The following is a 12,603-nucleotide window of genomic DNA, read 5'->3' on the forward strand; positions in this document are numbered from 1 at the left end:
TTCTGGGCGGGCATAAACCCAACTGATCGGGAGAGAGAGCGGGTGGACGAGGCGAGAGACGAGCGAGGAAAGAGCAGCAGCCCGTTCAGTGGGAAGATGGCGACCCCCGCCGAGTGGGCCTCGCTGTGCGAGAAGTTTCGCAGCGCCGTCAACCTCTCCTACGTGGAGTCCAAGAAAGATCCGGAGACTGAGCCGTACCGCTCTAAGTACAGCGCCCGGGAGCTGCTGGAAGGTATCAAGCTGCAGCTGGGCTCCGAGGAGGCGGAAGGCAGCCCAGGAGGCGCGGCCGCCGGGGCCGACGAGCGGGAGCGGCAGCGCGCCGTGGCGCTGGCTGCCGTGGAGTACGAGCTCGGGGTGAACCACACCGACACCCAGGAGTACTCGGCCGGCGAGGAGCACCTGGTGAAGTGCGCGCAGCTGCTGGAGCCTCACCGCCTCTCCCGGGAGTGCGTCTCTCTCTACATCCAGGCCCAGGTGCGGGATGGAAGGAAGGGGTCGTCCGTCGCTCCCCTCCCCCGCAATAGCTCACCCAAAAAGGGGGCTCAGACCCACAACTGTGAGGAGCGGTGGATAAGAAACAGGGTGCACGAACGCGTCCCCCCCCCTGCACACGCGCGTCAAACCACTTTGCGTCGCTCGCGCTTGCGGTGTTTGGGATAATGCAGGTTTCAATCTAAACCACAGAGTGCCGCATACTTGCCGGGGCATTTAAACATCAGCCCGGGCACGTGGCGCAATGTGTACATTCATCGCTCACACGCCTTAACAGCAAAGGTTTTCTTGGGCCTGGGCAGTCACCGTTTGTCCTGGGAGATGGCATCATTTAGAAGGCAGAAATCAACTGGGGAGAATGAGCTTTCCTGACCTGTGCAATTTTCCTTATGGAAATGGTTGTGCTTTTAGTTTTGTTAGCCTAATCGATTCTGCGGCATCTCTTCTCATTATGAAATCTAGTCGATGCATAATAGGCATCTAAGACGAATAATATGTTGGCTTGGATCCAGAGTTGAATCTAATGGCTCGCGGAAGAGAGCAGGCAACGCTTGCTGATTCTCTCATCCTCCTGCACCTCTTCCCACACTTCCGGTGTTCCTCCATATTAGAAGGGGGGAAGGAAACGGGAAATCAGAAAAAAAATTCATCTCTTCTTTTCTTTGAGCAGAGATTTTTGTCAGTAACTTAACTCACAGGATCTCAAGATCCAAGTTATTTGATTTGGCACTTTAGAACTCTTGTTGAAGTATTGGATGATGCCCCCAAAAGATGTGTGGAATGTTACATAACAAACACTTAACTGTCCACACTTTTTTAATCCAATGAATGAAGTTGTTTCCTCCCCCCTCTTCTCATTGTTTTGCCTTTTTGTAAGAATAACCTTTGAACTATTAGCTATTCTGTAGAGGTATTGATGAAACTGCATATCAAATTTGGAAAGATGATGGAATAAAGTGTTATGCTAAAAACAAAACCTAGTACAGTAATTGAAATGAAGTGCGTAAACATTGTAATTCCGTTCTTGTATTTGTAGAAGTCTTAATACAGTCTTGCAGTTTCCTGCAGGCATCCTCATCTGAAGCAAGGAGCAGTTGGCTCTGTTGCCCGTTGCCATAGCATAATTGACCAAGCGCTAGCATTTCTGTGTCTCCAAGCCTTGAAAAATTTGGCATGGCCTATGGCAGCTGTGCCCAGAAGGCAAAAGAGATGTGTTGCAATACAGTTTTCTTCAGTATCCTGCCTACAACAATGCTTTTTATGTTTTGTTGCTGCTGCAACCATGTGTCTTTTCTTCTTGTTTTAATGCGGGGGGGGGGGGAGGGATGTGTCAAATTGGAGAAATGCAATGCAAAGTACCGTATTAAGGGAGGGTTGAGCTGGTGGTGATGGCAGACCACAGTGCTCACAGTGATTATTTTCTATTGCAGTTTGAGAACTGAGTAATTACACTCAGAGTCTGTGAATCAAAATAATTTGTATGCCAGTAGCAGACTGTGTACACACAGCATATTTAAGACTCCCCCCCCCCCAATTCTTCCAACAGTAATTTGTTAAGGGTGCTAGGAATGGTAGCTCTGTGAGGTAAACTACGATTCCCATAATTATTCGGGGAAAGGCATGTGGTTTAAATGTATGGGGTGTACATGGTCACAGTGGCAAGGAAGGAATGATAACATTTAGTCCAGGTGGCTTTTGTTCGCAAAATATAATGGTGTCAGAGCTAGACCACAGTGGCTCCCAGTGGCCAATAATAACATGATTTGAGTCTTAGAATTGTAACCTTTTGGACTAGCTTGCAGCTTCTTCTGTTCCTTGCATGTTTATACTATAATTGTTTTATTGCTTGCATGTTTCCCATCCTGGGCTCCTTTATGAGGAATGTCAGGATACAGAATTCAAGAAATAAATACTAGGCACTGGAAAGGATAGCTCATATTGAGGTAATGTGCTGCACATCCCTGGCCTGGCTCCCCAGTATGTGTCTTTAAGGCGTGAGCTCCCGTTGTTCGGTCCCTGCTCCTGCCAACCTAGCAGTTCGAAAGCACGTCAGAGTGCAAGTAGATAAATAGGTACCGCTACAGCGGGAAGGCAAACGGCGTTTCCGTGTGCTGCTCTGGTTCGCCAGAAGCGGCTTTGTCATGCTGGCCACATGACCTGGAAGCTGTACGCCGGCTCCCTCGGCCAATAACGCGAGATGAGTGCCGCAACCCCAGAGTCGGTCACGACTGGACCTAATGGTCAGGGGTCCCTTTACCTTTAAGTATAGTATGAGTCTGGTTCTTGTATAATATGTAAGGGGGTGACCCCTCTTCCCTATTCAGTGATGGTGGATTTGTGCCATTATAGCTTTACAAAAAAAATGTTTCAATTTCCCTCTTCTTTTGTAGAATAACCTGGGCATCCTGTGGTCAGAAAGAGATAACATTAAAACAGCTCAGACTTACTTGGAATCTGCAGAGGCTTTATATAATCAGTACATGAAAGAGGTAATGTGTTGTGTGAGCATGCCTTATGTTTCTGTAATGTGGTGGCACCTGAAGGCGTAATCAAAATTGCAAGTTCTAATATCAATGAGTTGCAGTCATTAAATAATGAACAGGCTTTCTGGATTAATTGTTACTGAGCTTTGCAAGTTGAGAGGCCTGCTTTCTCACGTTATAAAATGAGACATTTTGATACAATATATGTGTTGTCAGGAGTTCTGAATTCTGAAAAATGATTATAGTACTAAGTGAAAAATATATCTACTGTTGAGATGTCATTTTTTAGATAGCTTCAAAATGGTTGGCATTTATGCAGAGTGTTCTGTGCAAACAGCTGACTAGAAAATCAGTGTCAATTCACAATGGCAGCTGTGCCTTCATCCCTCTGTAACCACATAAAGCATCTATAAAACAGCTTAGGAACACTTCCATTGTTAGTTATAATAACTGGAATATTCTAAAAACACTTGGACTTATTGCTGTATGGCTAAAATGCAATGCAGAATTAGTTTTCTAAAAAAGAAAGCTTTTCTGTATATCAGGAGGACTTATAACAAGCTAAACTCCTTATGCATAACAAGCAGCCTTCTAAGTTGTTGACTCTGCTGTGCTATAGCACTAGCACAATGGAGCCTTTGTTATACCCTCGGGGGGGGGGGGGGGCGCTATTTATGCACTGCACTGCCTTTCTGCATTTCCAGTGTTTGTTCATTCTCTGACATGGCTTCTATGAAACCAGTAGAGTGCTGCACTTTGGCAAATTCTAAAAAGTGATGCTGAAAATACAGGTGAAACTTGGAAAATTAGAATATCGTCGAAAAGTGCATTTATTTCAGTAATGCAACTTAAAAGGTGAAACCAATATATGAGCTAGATGCATGACATGTAAAATGTCAAGCCTTTATTTGTTGTAATTGTAATTATTTGTCGTTAGGCGGGTCAATTATAAATGGAATGTAATTAATGAAATGTAATAGCGCTGTTTATTTTTGTATTATTGTAACTATTTGTTATATTACTGTGGAATTTCCAAAAGAAAGCATTTGTAAAAATTAAAAGAAAAATAATAAACAATAAATTGCATTACTGAAATAAATGCACTTTTTGACGATATTCTAATTTTCCAAGTTTCACCTGTATTTCACTTGTTTCATATTAACGCTCTTGTCTTATTTTGCTGAATTCGCTTTTGACTAGAGATGATGATGCTTTGGAGAAAAGCCTGAGAAGGACATGCCTGCCTTCTTGTTTAATCCAGTGTACTTCCTCTGTTTCTTAACAACCTACCTGTCACGTTTAGAGTATTATTCCTGGATTGCTGAATCTAGGTACCAGTGGCCCTACGTCCTGTGTGCTGGTTTATGTTCATGCTAAACCTGCCATCTCCCTAGTGTCAAAACCCTGCCTTGGGAGGTGTGTCCAGTCCCACTTGATCATCCTTGATTTGAGGTTAAATGTCTCACGCCCTGTCAACTCATTTCCCTTAGTTTTACTTGGTTGAAAATAAGAATTATTGCCTATTAACACCTGTCATCTTCCAAATATGATGGGTGACCTTTCCCCCTTGCAAGTGCATTTAAGATACCGTTGTGATATTGTGTGTCTTAGGTTATTTAGAGAAGAAGCTGCTTTTATTTCTTTATGAAACTGCCTCTCCCCTCCTCCACTTTTCTCTGTCCCTGATCTTAATAAAGCTTCTTAATTCCGAACCTGTTATTTAACCAGATACTTTGACAGTGCAAGTAACAGCTGTCCCTCTGTGCTTGGCCAGTGGTTTATGCTACACATGCAGACATAGGACAACAAAACGATTGATGCATTGATAGATTGAATGCTGCAACTCAGTGACAGGGAGATAGATAAAGGTGACTGTAGGTAGCTGCCCTGGTCTGAGTTTCACTTAAAAGCGCTTACAGTTCTCTTTGCCGAAGAGGTGAGGTAGTAGTCGGGTAGTGGTGGCAAAAGAAATCTGGGAGTCCAGACTTGTTAATCACACCTATAACAATGGAAGGGTTTGCAGCTCCAGAAAGACCTAAAATGAAATGGAGCTAGAGGAACCAGATTTGTATTCAGAACTTATCTTTGTTTTCAGCAATTATGCCCTCAAAGTGACTTATTAAAGGTAGAAATGTGGTGAAAGATTAAAAAGGGTATGTGGGGGCCAGTTGCGGCCCTCTCCCTGATTTTTCAAACTCCTCTATCTCTGTTAGCCATGTTTTAATTGGCGTAGAGCTGGGGCTAACTCAAAATGGCATCTGCCACTATCCCGCCAGTTCCCAAGCAGAAAAAAGAAGAAGCCTTAGTGATTTGCAAAGAGAATAAAAGCAGCTAAAAATTAAGCTTGATAAATAAATTTATAACAGGGACATGTGACTACTTTAGAGTTGTTCAAGAGCTTAAACTAATAACTGGATCTCAATATTAAATATGCTGTTCATTCAGTGGGATATATTTCTCTTGTGTTAGTTGTTTTTACCTCTGTGTGATGTCTTGTATCTAGTTGCAACTGCTTTTGCCTTGAGTGCATTGAGTAGCACATAAAGCAAAAATTTCTGAAAGCATATTCTTCCAGAGTTTCTGGCTTGTTCATTGAGGTAAACTTTCTTCTTTTTTTCTATATTGTTACATTTACTGAAACTCTTGTTTAAATGTAGCACATTCTTTCTGTCAGCGCTGCAGAGTTCAGGAGAAGTAACTGTTCAGGAGGACAGAACAGGTTTTTAGAAGAATGTGCAGTTAGAGATGCATAATTACAGGTTCTACAACACAATAGGGAAGGATGGATTTTTAAAAAAAGAGATATGTTTTCTTGATACTTAGATGTTTTGTGCAGTAAGAACATATTTCTGGATGCATATTAGCTTAATGTTCTCTGCAGTACCAAAGTGCATCCTGCAGAGAGCACAAATCTGCTGTATGTATTTATTAAGTTCATATATATTATGTTTTGCAGAATGGGAATCCCCCACTTGATTCCAGTGAACATTTTATGGATGAAGAAGAGAAACTTACTGACCAAGAAAGATCAAAAAGGTATATGTTGAATTATAAAGTCAGACATCGGAAGGGGTGTTTCTGTCTTAAAATTAAATCTAAACCCTCTGTTTCCCCAGATTTGAGAAGGTCTATACTCATACGCTATATTATCTGGCCCAAGTCTACCAGCATCTGGAGATGATTGAGAAGGCTGCACAGTATTGCCATACCACCCTTAAACGGCAGCTTGAATATAGTGGCTACTATCCAGTAGAATGGGCTCTCAATGCAGCTACTTTGTCTCAGTATTATCTCACAAAGGTAATCACTTCAATGCTCTCTTCAGTGTATCTAATATGTTAAGGTGCTACCATTGTCAGAGTTGCTATTTGACCAGCTTTCAAAAAGCTGTCGTTATCTGTGGTATGAGTCTTATTGGCAGGCCTCGGGTTGCATCATCTTCCACACTAAGTTAATTGCACTTAAGTTCCCTTTGAAATCCATGGGACTGAAAGTCATGACTAACTTGCCCCATTGATTTTGTAAGTCAATGTTCTTTCCTAGCTTTGTTGGCATTTACAGATGTCAAACTCACAGCTAAAAACATGAATAACAAAAAGGTCATGTTTCAGGATAAGTGCATTAGAGGAATTTATTCCTCAAATTTGTTATGATATGAGTGTGTATGTAACGGTGGGGAGACTCCTTAGAAGACCTTTATGTGTTTGTCCTCGGCTTTCTTACTATACAGCAGGGGTAGGCAACCTAAGGCCCCATGGGCCGGATGCAGCCCAATCGCCTTCTCAATCCGGCCCGCAGACGGTCCGGGAATCAGCGTGTTTTTACATGAGTTGGATGTGTCCTTTTATTTTAAACGCATCTCTGGGTTATTTGTGGGGCCTGCCTGGTGTTTTTACATGAGTAGAATGTGTGCTTTTATTTAAAATTCATCTCTGGGTTATTTGTGGGGCATAGGAATTTGTTCATTCCCCCCCCCCCAAAATATATTCCATCCCACCACATGGTCTGAGGGACGGTGGACCGGCCCACGGCTGAAAAAGGTTGCTGACCCCTGCTATACAGCATTGCTAGATTATATCTCCAGATCCCTTAGAGATCACGCATTTGGGCAGATAATTGGGCAACTGAATTATATTGTTCTTAAATATTAAGAGAAAAGTATCTTACTGCGTGCCAGGAACAAACACCACCATGTCTTCTCCTTACAGCAATGTTTCATGGAGTCCAGGCATTGTTTAGCAGCTGCCAGTGTCATCTTTGGCCAAGCTGGACAGGTGCCATCTGCAGAGGACAGTAAGTCATCTCATTTTAATCCTCACTGTAGTGGCTTTGAGTTATATGGGTTAGCAAAAATGTTGAATTCTCTGCTTGCTGTCAGTTTCAGTGCTGCATTGATTTTGTGGGACTGGAGGAAGAGGTTGCAATGTGAGAGGGTGAAGAGCTGCCCTTCACCAAGGCTACACTTCTCTAGTGGGCTTGTACAGCTTTGAAACTAACGGTGCAGACTTGGGGCATGGTGGTGGTGCAGAGGAAATAGCTTTCGATATTTCAACTTGAGAGAAGGAGAGAAGATGTACAGTTTTCCTCTGTTCATAGAATCATGGAATTGTAGAGCTGAAAAGGACCCCAAGAGTCATCTTCTAGTCCAACCTCCTGCAATGCAAGAATCTCAATTAGATCATGCATGGCAGATGGCCATCCATCCTGTGCTTAAAAACCTATAAGGAAGCAGAGTCCACCACCTCTTGTGGGAGTCTGTTCCATTGTTGAACAGCTCTTGCTCTCAGAAAGTCCTTCCTGATGTTTAGTCAGAATATTCTTTCTTGTAACTTGAATCCATCGGTTCGGGTCCTGCCCTCCAGAGTAGAAGAAAACAAGCTTGCTCCTTCTTCCATGATACAGCCATTTAGATATTTGAAGATGGCTATCATATCTCTAAATCTCTTCTTTATATGGCTAAACATACCCAGTTCCCTCAACCATTCCTCATAAAGCCTGGTTTCCAGAACCTTTATCATCTTGGCTGCCTTCCTCTGCAGATGTTCCAGCTTGTCAATATCCTTCTTAAATTATGGTGCCCAGAAGTGGACACAGTACTCCAGGTGTGGTTGGACCAGGGAAGAACAGAGTGGCACTATGACTTCCCTTGAAAGGAACACTAGACTTCTATTGATGCAGCCTAGAATAGCATTAGCTTTTTTTACTGCTGCATCTGTTAAGCTTGTCTACTAAGACCCTTAGATCCTTTTCACATGTATTATCAACAGTCCAGGTGTCCCACTTCTTATATTTTTGCAGCTGCCTATAATCTGCTATAACTTGTACTGGTAGTATACCTTGCTGTTTCATTTTTTACTTTTTAGGACTGTTGATGCTATAAATGCTTAAACTATTTTAACTATGTTATGAAAACTGTGTTCTAAGAAGTTCTTTACACCCTGTTTTCCTGAATAGAAATTAAATGTCTCCCTCTATTTCCAGTAGAAGTATCTTGAAGCTGTTTGATCCCTGTTACAGTATGGGAAAGTTTCAGGATTAGAAAATATTATGACCAAAAGTTAAACCTTCCTCCTTATAACCATTTAATAGATTCCAAGAATATTACTGGTAATTACTTGAATTCTATGTAGTCCTTCAGGTAATTTTAAGTTGCTAACTTCTCTCCCCCCCCCCATAGCTTTTCAAAATCTAGCTGTCAACTAGCCTAATGAATATTGTAATATTTTAAATCAGATGAAACAGAACAAGATCAGCAAGACCTTCGACAGAGAAGAGCTGAAATTGCAAGGTGTTGGATTAAGTACTGCTTGAACTTGTTGCAGGGAGCCAGGAAATTGCTTGAGGTAATCAAGAAACGGAAAACATTTGCAGGAGTAACTAAACACAGTAGTCGCAACAGCTGCTAGTGGTGCTGAGACTCGAGGGTATAGTAAGTGTCCATCACAGGGTTGCTGTGTGTACAGAGATAGGAACCAAAATCAGTTGAGTGCTGGAATCTCTGTTTAATTTTTAAACCTTCAAGCAATATTCTGCTTGGGCAGTAGAACACTTAATCTTGTGTTTGCCAGTTTTGACCATATCACCTTGATTTCATCATGGGCCTTGATGCTTTACTGATAGTATCCAAATGGTTTCAGTTCTAGGAGCTAGATAAATTACCTAACCAAGAAAGCAGAGTTTTCTTTGTTAAAACTAGTCTGCCATTGGTGCATACTCTGTTTTTACACAGTTTTCCACTTCGACTTCCTCAGTAATTTTCTACTTGCCTGTTATTGTCCTGTCAGAGTGGATATTTAGCATTGGGGTATTTATGTCCCAGTGGCCGTGAAGATTTCAGCATCTCATCTATTAAAAAAATCAGCTGTGTAATTTCCACTGCCTTGATAGGTTTTCCTTAAATTGTTTTTGTTGTGCTTATATACTGCTTTTTGTCCCAAGTGACCCCAAAGCAATTTAAAAAATAAATAAGAAAATATCATTATGAATCACAAAACACCATTAAGATTATGAATCACAAAACACCATTAAGATAACAGTAAAACATTGGCAGCATACATGAGCTGTTGAGATTTTCAATTCGGGAAAGCAGTTCCTACTGTCTGATAACACAATAGTTTTAATGATAGGAAAGGAAAAAGAGAACCCTACAAGGAAATAAACCTGGCACCTAGGAGGTGTCAGATATATTGGGAGTGGTTTAACAAAAAGTTCAAGAATGACAACTACTTGCTGTGAAATACTTAAATGAAATCAAGGAGAATTGTTGAAAACTCTTCAAAATGCCTCCACTCATTTGCTGCTATAAGCTCAGCTTGTGTTTCCATTGAATTATCAAAATGAATAAGAATAATATATGGAAGTACTGGGTGGCACTGTGGTCTAAACCATAGAACCTAGGGCTTGCCGATCGGAGGGTCAGCAATTTGAATCCCCGCAACGGGGGGTGAGCTCCCGGTTGTTTGGTCCCAAGCTCCTGCCCACCTAGCAGTTCAAAAGAACGACAAGTGCAAGTAGATAAATAGGTACCGCTCCGGCGGGAAGGTAAATAGTGTTTCCATGCATTGCTCTGGTTCACCAGATGCAGCTTAGTCATGCTGGCCACATGACCCAGAAGCTGTCTGCGAACAAACACCGGCTCCCTTGGCCTATAGAGCAAGATGAGCACGCGACCTCAGAGTCGTCCGCGACTGGACCTAAAGGTCAGGGGTATCTTTACCTTTTTATGGAAGTACTAAATAATTTCTAGAAATCCAAAACATGTATTTTTCTGTCATGCAAACATAGGAGTAACAGAAGTTGCTACTGTGAACATGATTCATTTATCAAATTGCCGGTATCTAGTTTTTGGACATCTCATGGCAAAGTGTTTCACACTGTGCGTTCTTGTTTTAGGACAACATTGGGGAGCTGGATCCAGACAGGCAGTCGGAGCTTAAAGCCCAGCAGAAGAAAGAGGAGGATGAGAAGGAAGAGGACAGGAAGAAAGCTGTTCTGTTTGGAACTAGTGATCTGTGTGACTCTATTTTGGCCATGGAAGAAAAAGTGAGCTGTGTGTTTCCACTAGACTTCCAAGAAGCTAGAGAAGTCTTCTTAGTGGGTCAGAATTATGTCAATGAAGCAAAAGATTTCTTTCAGGTAGATGGGTATGTCACTGACCACATTGAAATTCTTCAGGATCACAGTGCCTTGTTCAAGGTGCTGGCATTCTTTGAAGAAGATTATGAGAGGCGTTGCAAGATGCACAAGCGTAGGATAGATATGCTGGATCCCATATATGCTGGCTTAAACCCTCAGTATTACCTTCTGCTCAGTAGGCAGCTTCAGTTTGAATTAGCCGACACCTATTACGAGATGATGGATTTAAAAGTGGCCATTGGTAATAAGCTAGAGGAACTTGACTCGCACACAATAAAGAAAATAAATTCTCTTGCTCAGATGTCCATGAAATACTATGAACTCTTTTTAGATTCATTGAGGAACCCTGATAAGATTTTCCCTGAGATCCTAGAGGAGGATGTCCTGCGCCCTGCAATGGTGGCCAAGTTCCATATTGCCCGCCTTTATGGCAAGCTTATTACTTCGGATGGCAAGAAACAGTTGGAGAACATGCAGACTTCGTTGGAATATTACTCGTTTTTGGTAGACTACTGCGAGAAGCACACAGATGCCGTCCAGGCCATTGAAACTGAGCTAGAGCTCAGTAGAGAGATGGTTGGGCTTCTCCCAACAAGAATGGAAAGGCTAAGAGCCAAGCTTTCTACTTTCACTTAAACTCCTTCCTCCTGTGGAAATGTGCAATATTAATACAATCGCTGTCCAAAGAGACAGTTTCCCTTATGGCAGTTGCCTTTTAGTCATCCGACATCTGTTGTGCGCTCCCACTGTGACAGGCAGCATAGAACCTGTATAAAATGGAAAACTGTCAAGTGTAGTAATTCTCCCACACTTCAATATTAAGTATACAGTGAATCGTCAACTGGTGCTCTGTATTGCTTGCTCCGTACTGACATGCACACCTTCCTGCCTTATTTTTCTCCTTCTACTACGTGGTCCAGTTTCCAACTGTAGTGCTGCTCTCCAACTGTTTCTTCCAAAAGGGAACTTTTTGAGTACATTGTGTTTACAGCCCAATCCATCCCCACAAAATAGAGACTTAGGTAGGTGGAATTTATTTTCCTCATTAACAGTCCCTTTTAAAAAAATATTAACATACCTCTAATTTAATGGCGTCCTATTTATTTTTGTATATGTTAGCTGTCCTCCTTTTGAATCCTGTTAAATAGGATCAATAAACAAACATGCCTGATTGCACATTCTCTTGCCGTCTTTTGGTGTGTGTGTTGTGACCTGTTTGGTAGTAGAAACCTGTTCAGTTTTTCTCCACAAGTTACAGCCTGAGTCTTAAATACATTCCAGCTGTTACCAAACCATAGGCCAGGACTCTTGTTAGTCCCATCCTAAAACTGAAGTTTATATTCCCAACTGTAAGGACTAGAGTTTAAAGACAACAAAAGCAAAGATTATCTGGCAGCTCACATTTATGTTCAATGGCATATTCTCTTATTAATAGTGGTTTTTGAAAGGGAGAGGTGAAAATTAAGAAATGCCCACCATCCTATTCTCACAGTGGCCAGTCAGATATTTATGGGAAACTAACATGTAAGACATGAATACAACAGCATTATTCTGCTTGTGATGCCCAGAAACTGGTATTCAGAGGCATACTGCCTCCAGCAGTGAAGTTAGAACCTAAGCATCATGGCTAGCAGCCACTCCTCCATGAATTTAAAGCCATCCAAGTTGGTGGCTATCGCTGCCTCTTACGTGAAGGAGTACTTTATTTTGTCTGTCCTGAATCTTCCAACATGGAGCTCCATTGGATGCCCATGAATTCTAGTGTTATGAAAGAGGGAGAAAAACTTTTTCTTACCCACTTTCTCCAAACCATGCATACTTTTAAACACTTCTGTCATGTTCTCCCCCACCCACATCCTTGCCATTTTCCAGACTAAAAAGCCCCAAATGTAATCTTTCCTCATTGGAGAATTGCTCCAGTCCCTTGATCATTTCTGGTGGTTCTTTCCTGAATGTTGTCCAGCTCTACAATGTCTCTTTTGAAGTTTGACCA

General features: G+C 42.0%; 1 protein-coding gene across 1 annotated transcript; it reads left to right on the forward strand.

Annotated features, from left to right (window-relative positions):
* The first annotated feature begins 30 nt into the window (after positions 1 to 30).
* Positions 31 to 11,786, forward strand: KIFBP (kinesin family binding protein). The gene is made up of 7 exons (XM_035137503.3): positions 31 to 474; positions 2,883 to 2,981; positions 5,932 to 6,011; positions 6,092 to 6,275; positions 7,184 to 7,268; positions 8,709 to 8,818; positions 10,368 to 11,786. Exons 1-7 carry the CDS (start codon positions 97 to 99, stop codon positions 11,244 to 11,246), a joined length of 1,815 nt encoding a protein of 604 aa, XP_034993394.1. The 5' UTR covers positions 31 to 96; the 3' UTR covers positions 11,247 to 11,786.
* The last annotated feature ends 817 nt before the right edge of the window (positions 11,787 to 12,603 follow it).

The sequence above is a fragment of the Zootoca vivipara genome, chromosome 5 (genome assembly GCF_965207765.1).
Source record: "Zootoca vivipara chromosome 5, rZooViv2.hap1.1, whole genome shotgun sequence".
NCBI lineage: Eukaryota > Metazoa > Chordata > Lepidosauria > Squamata > Lacertidae > Zootoca > Zootoca vivipara.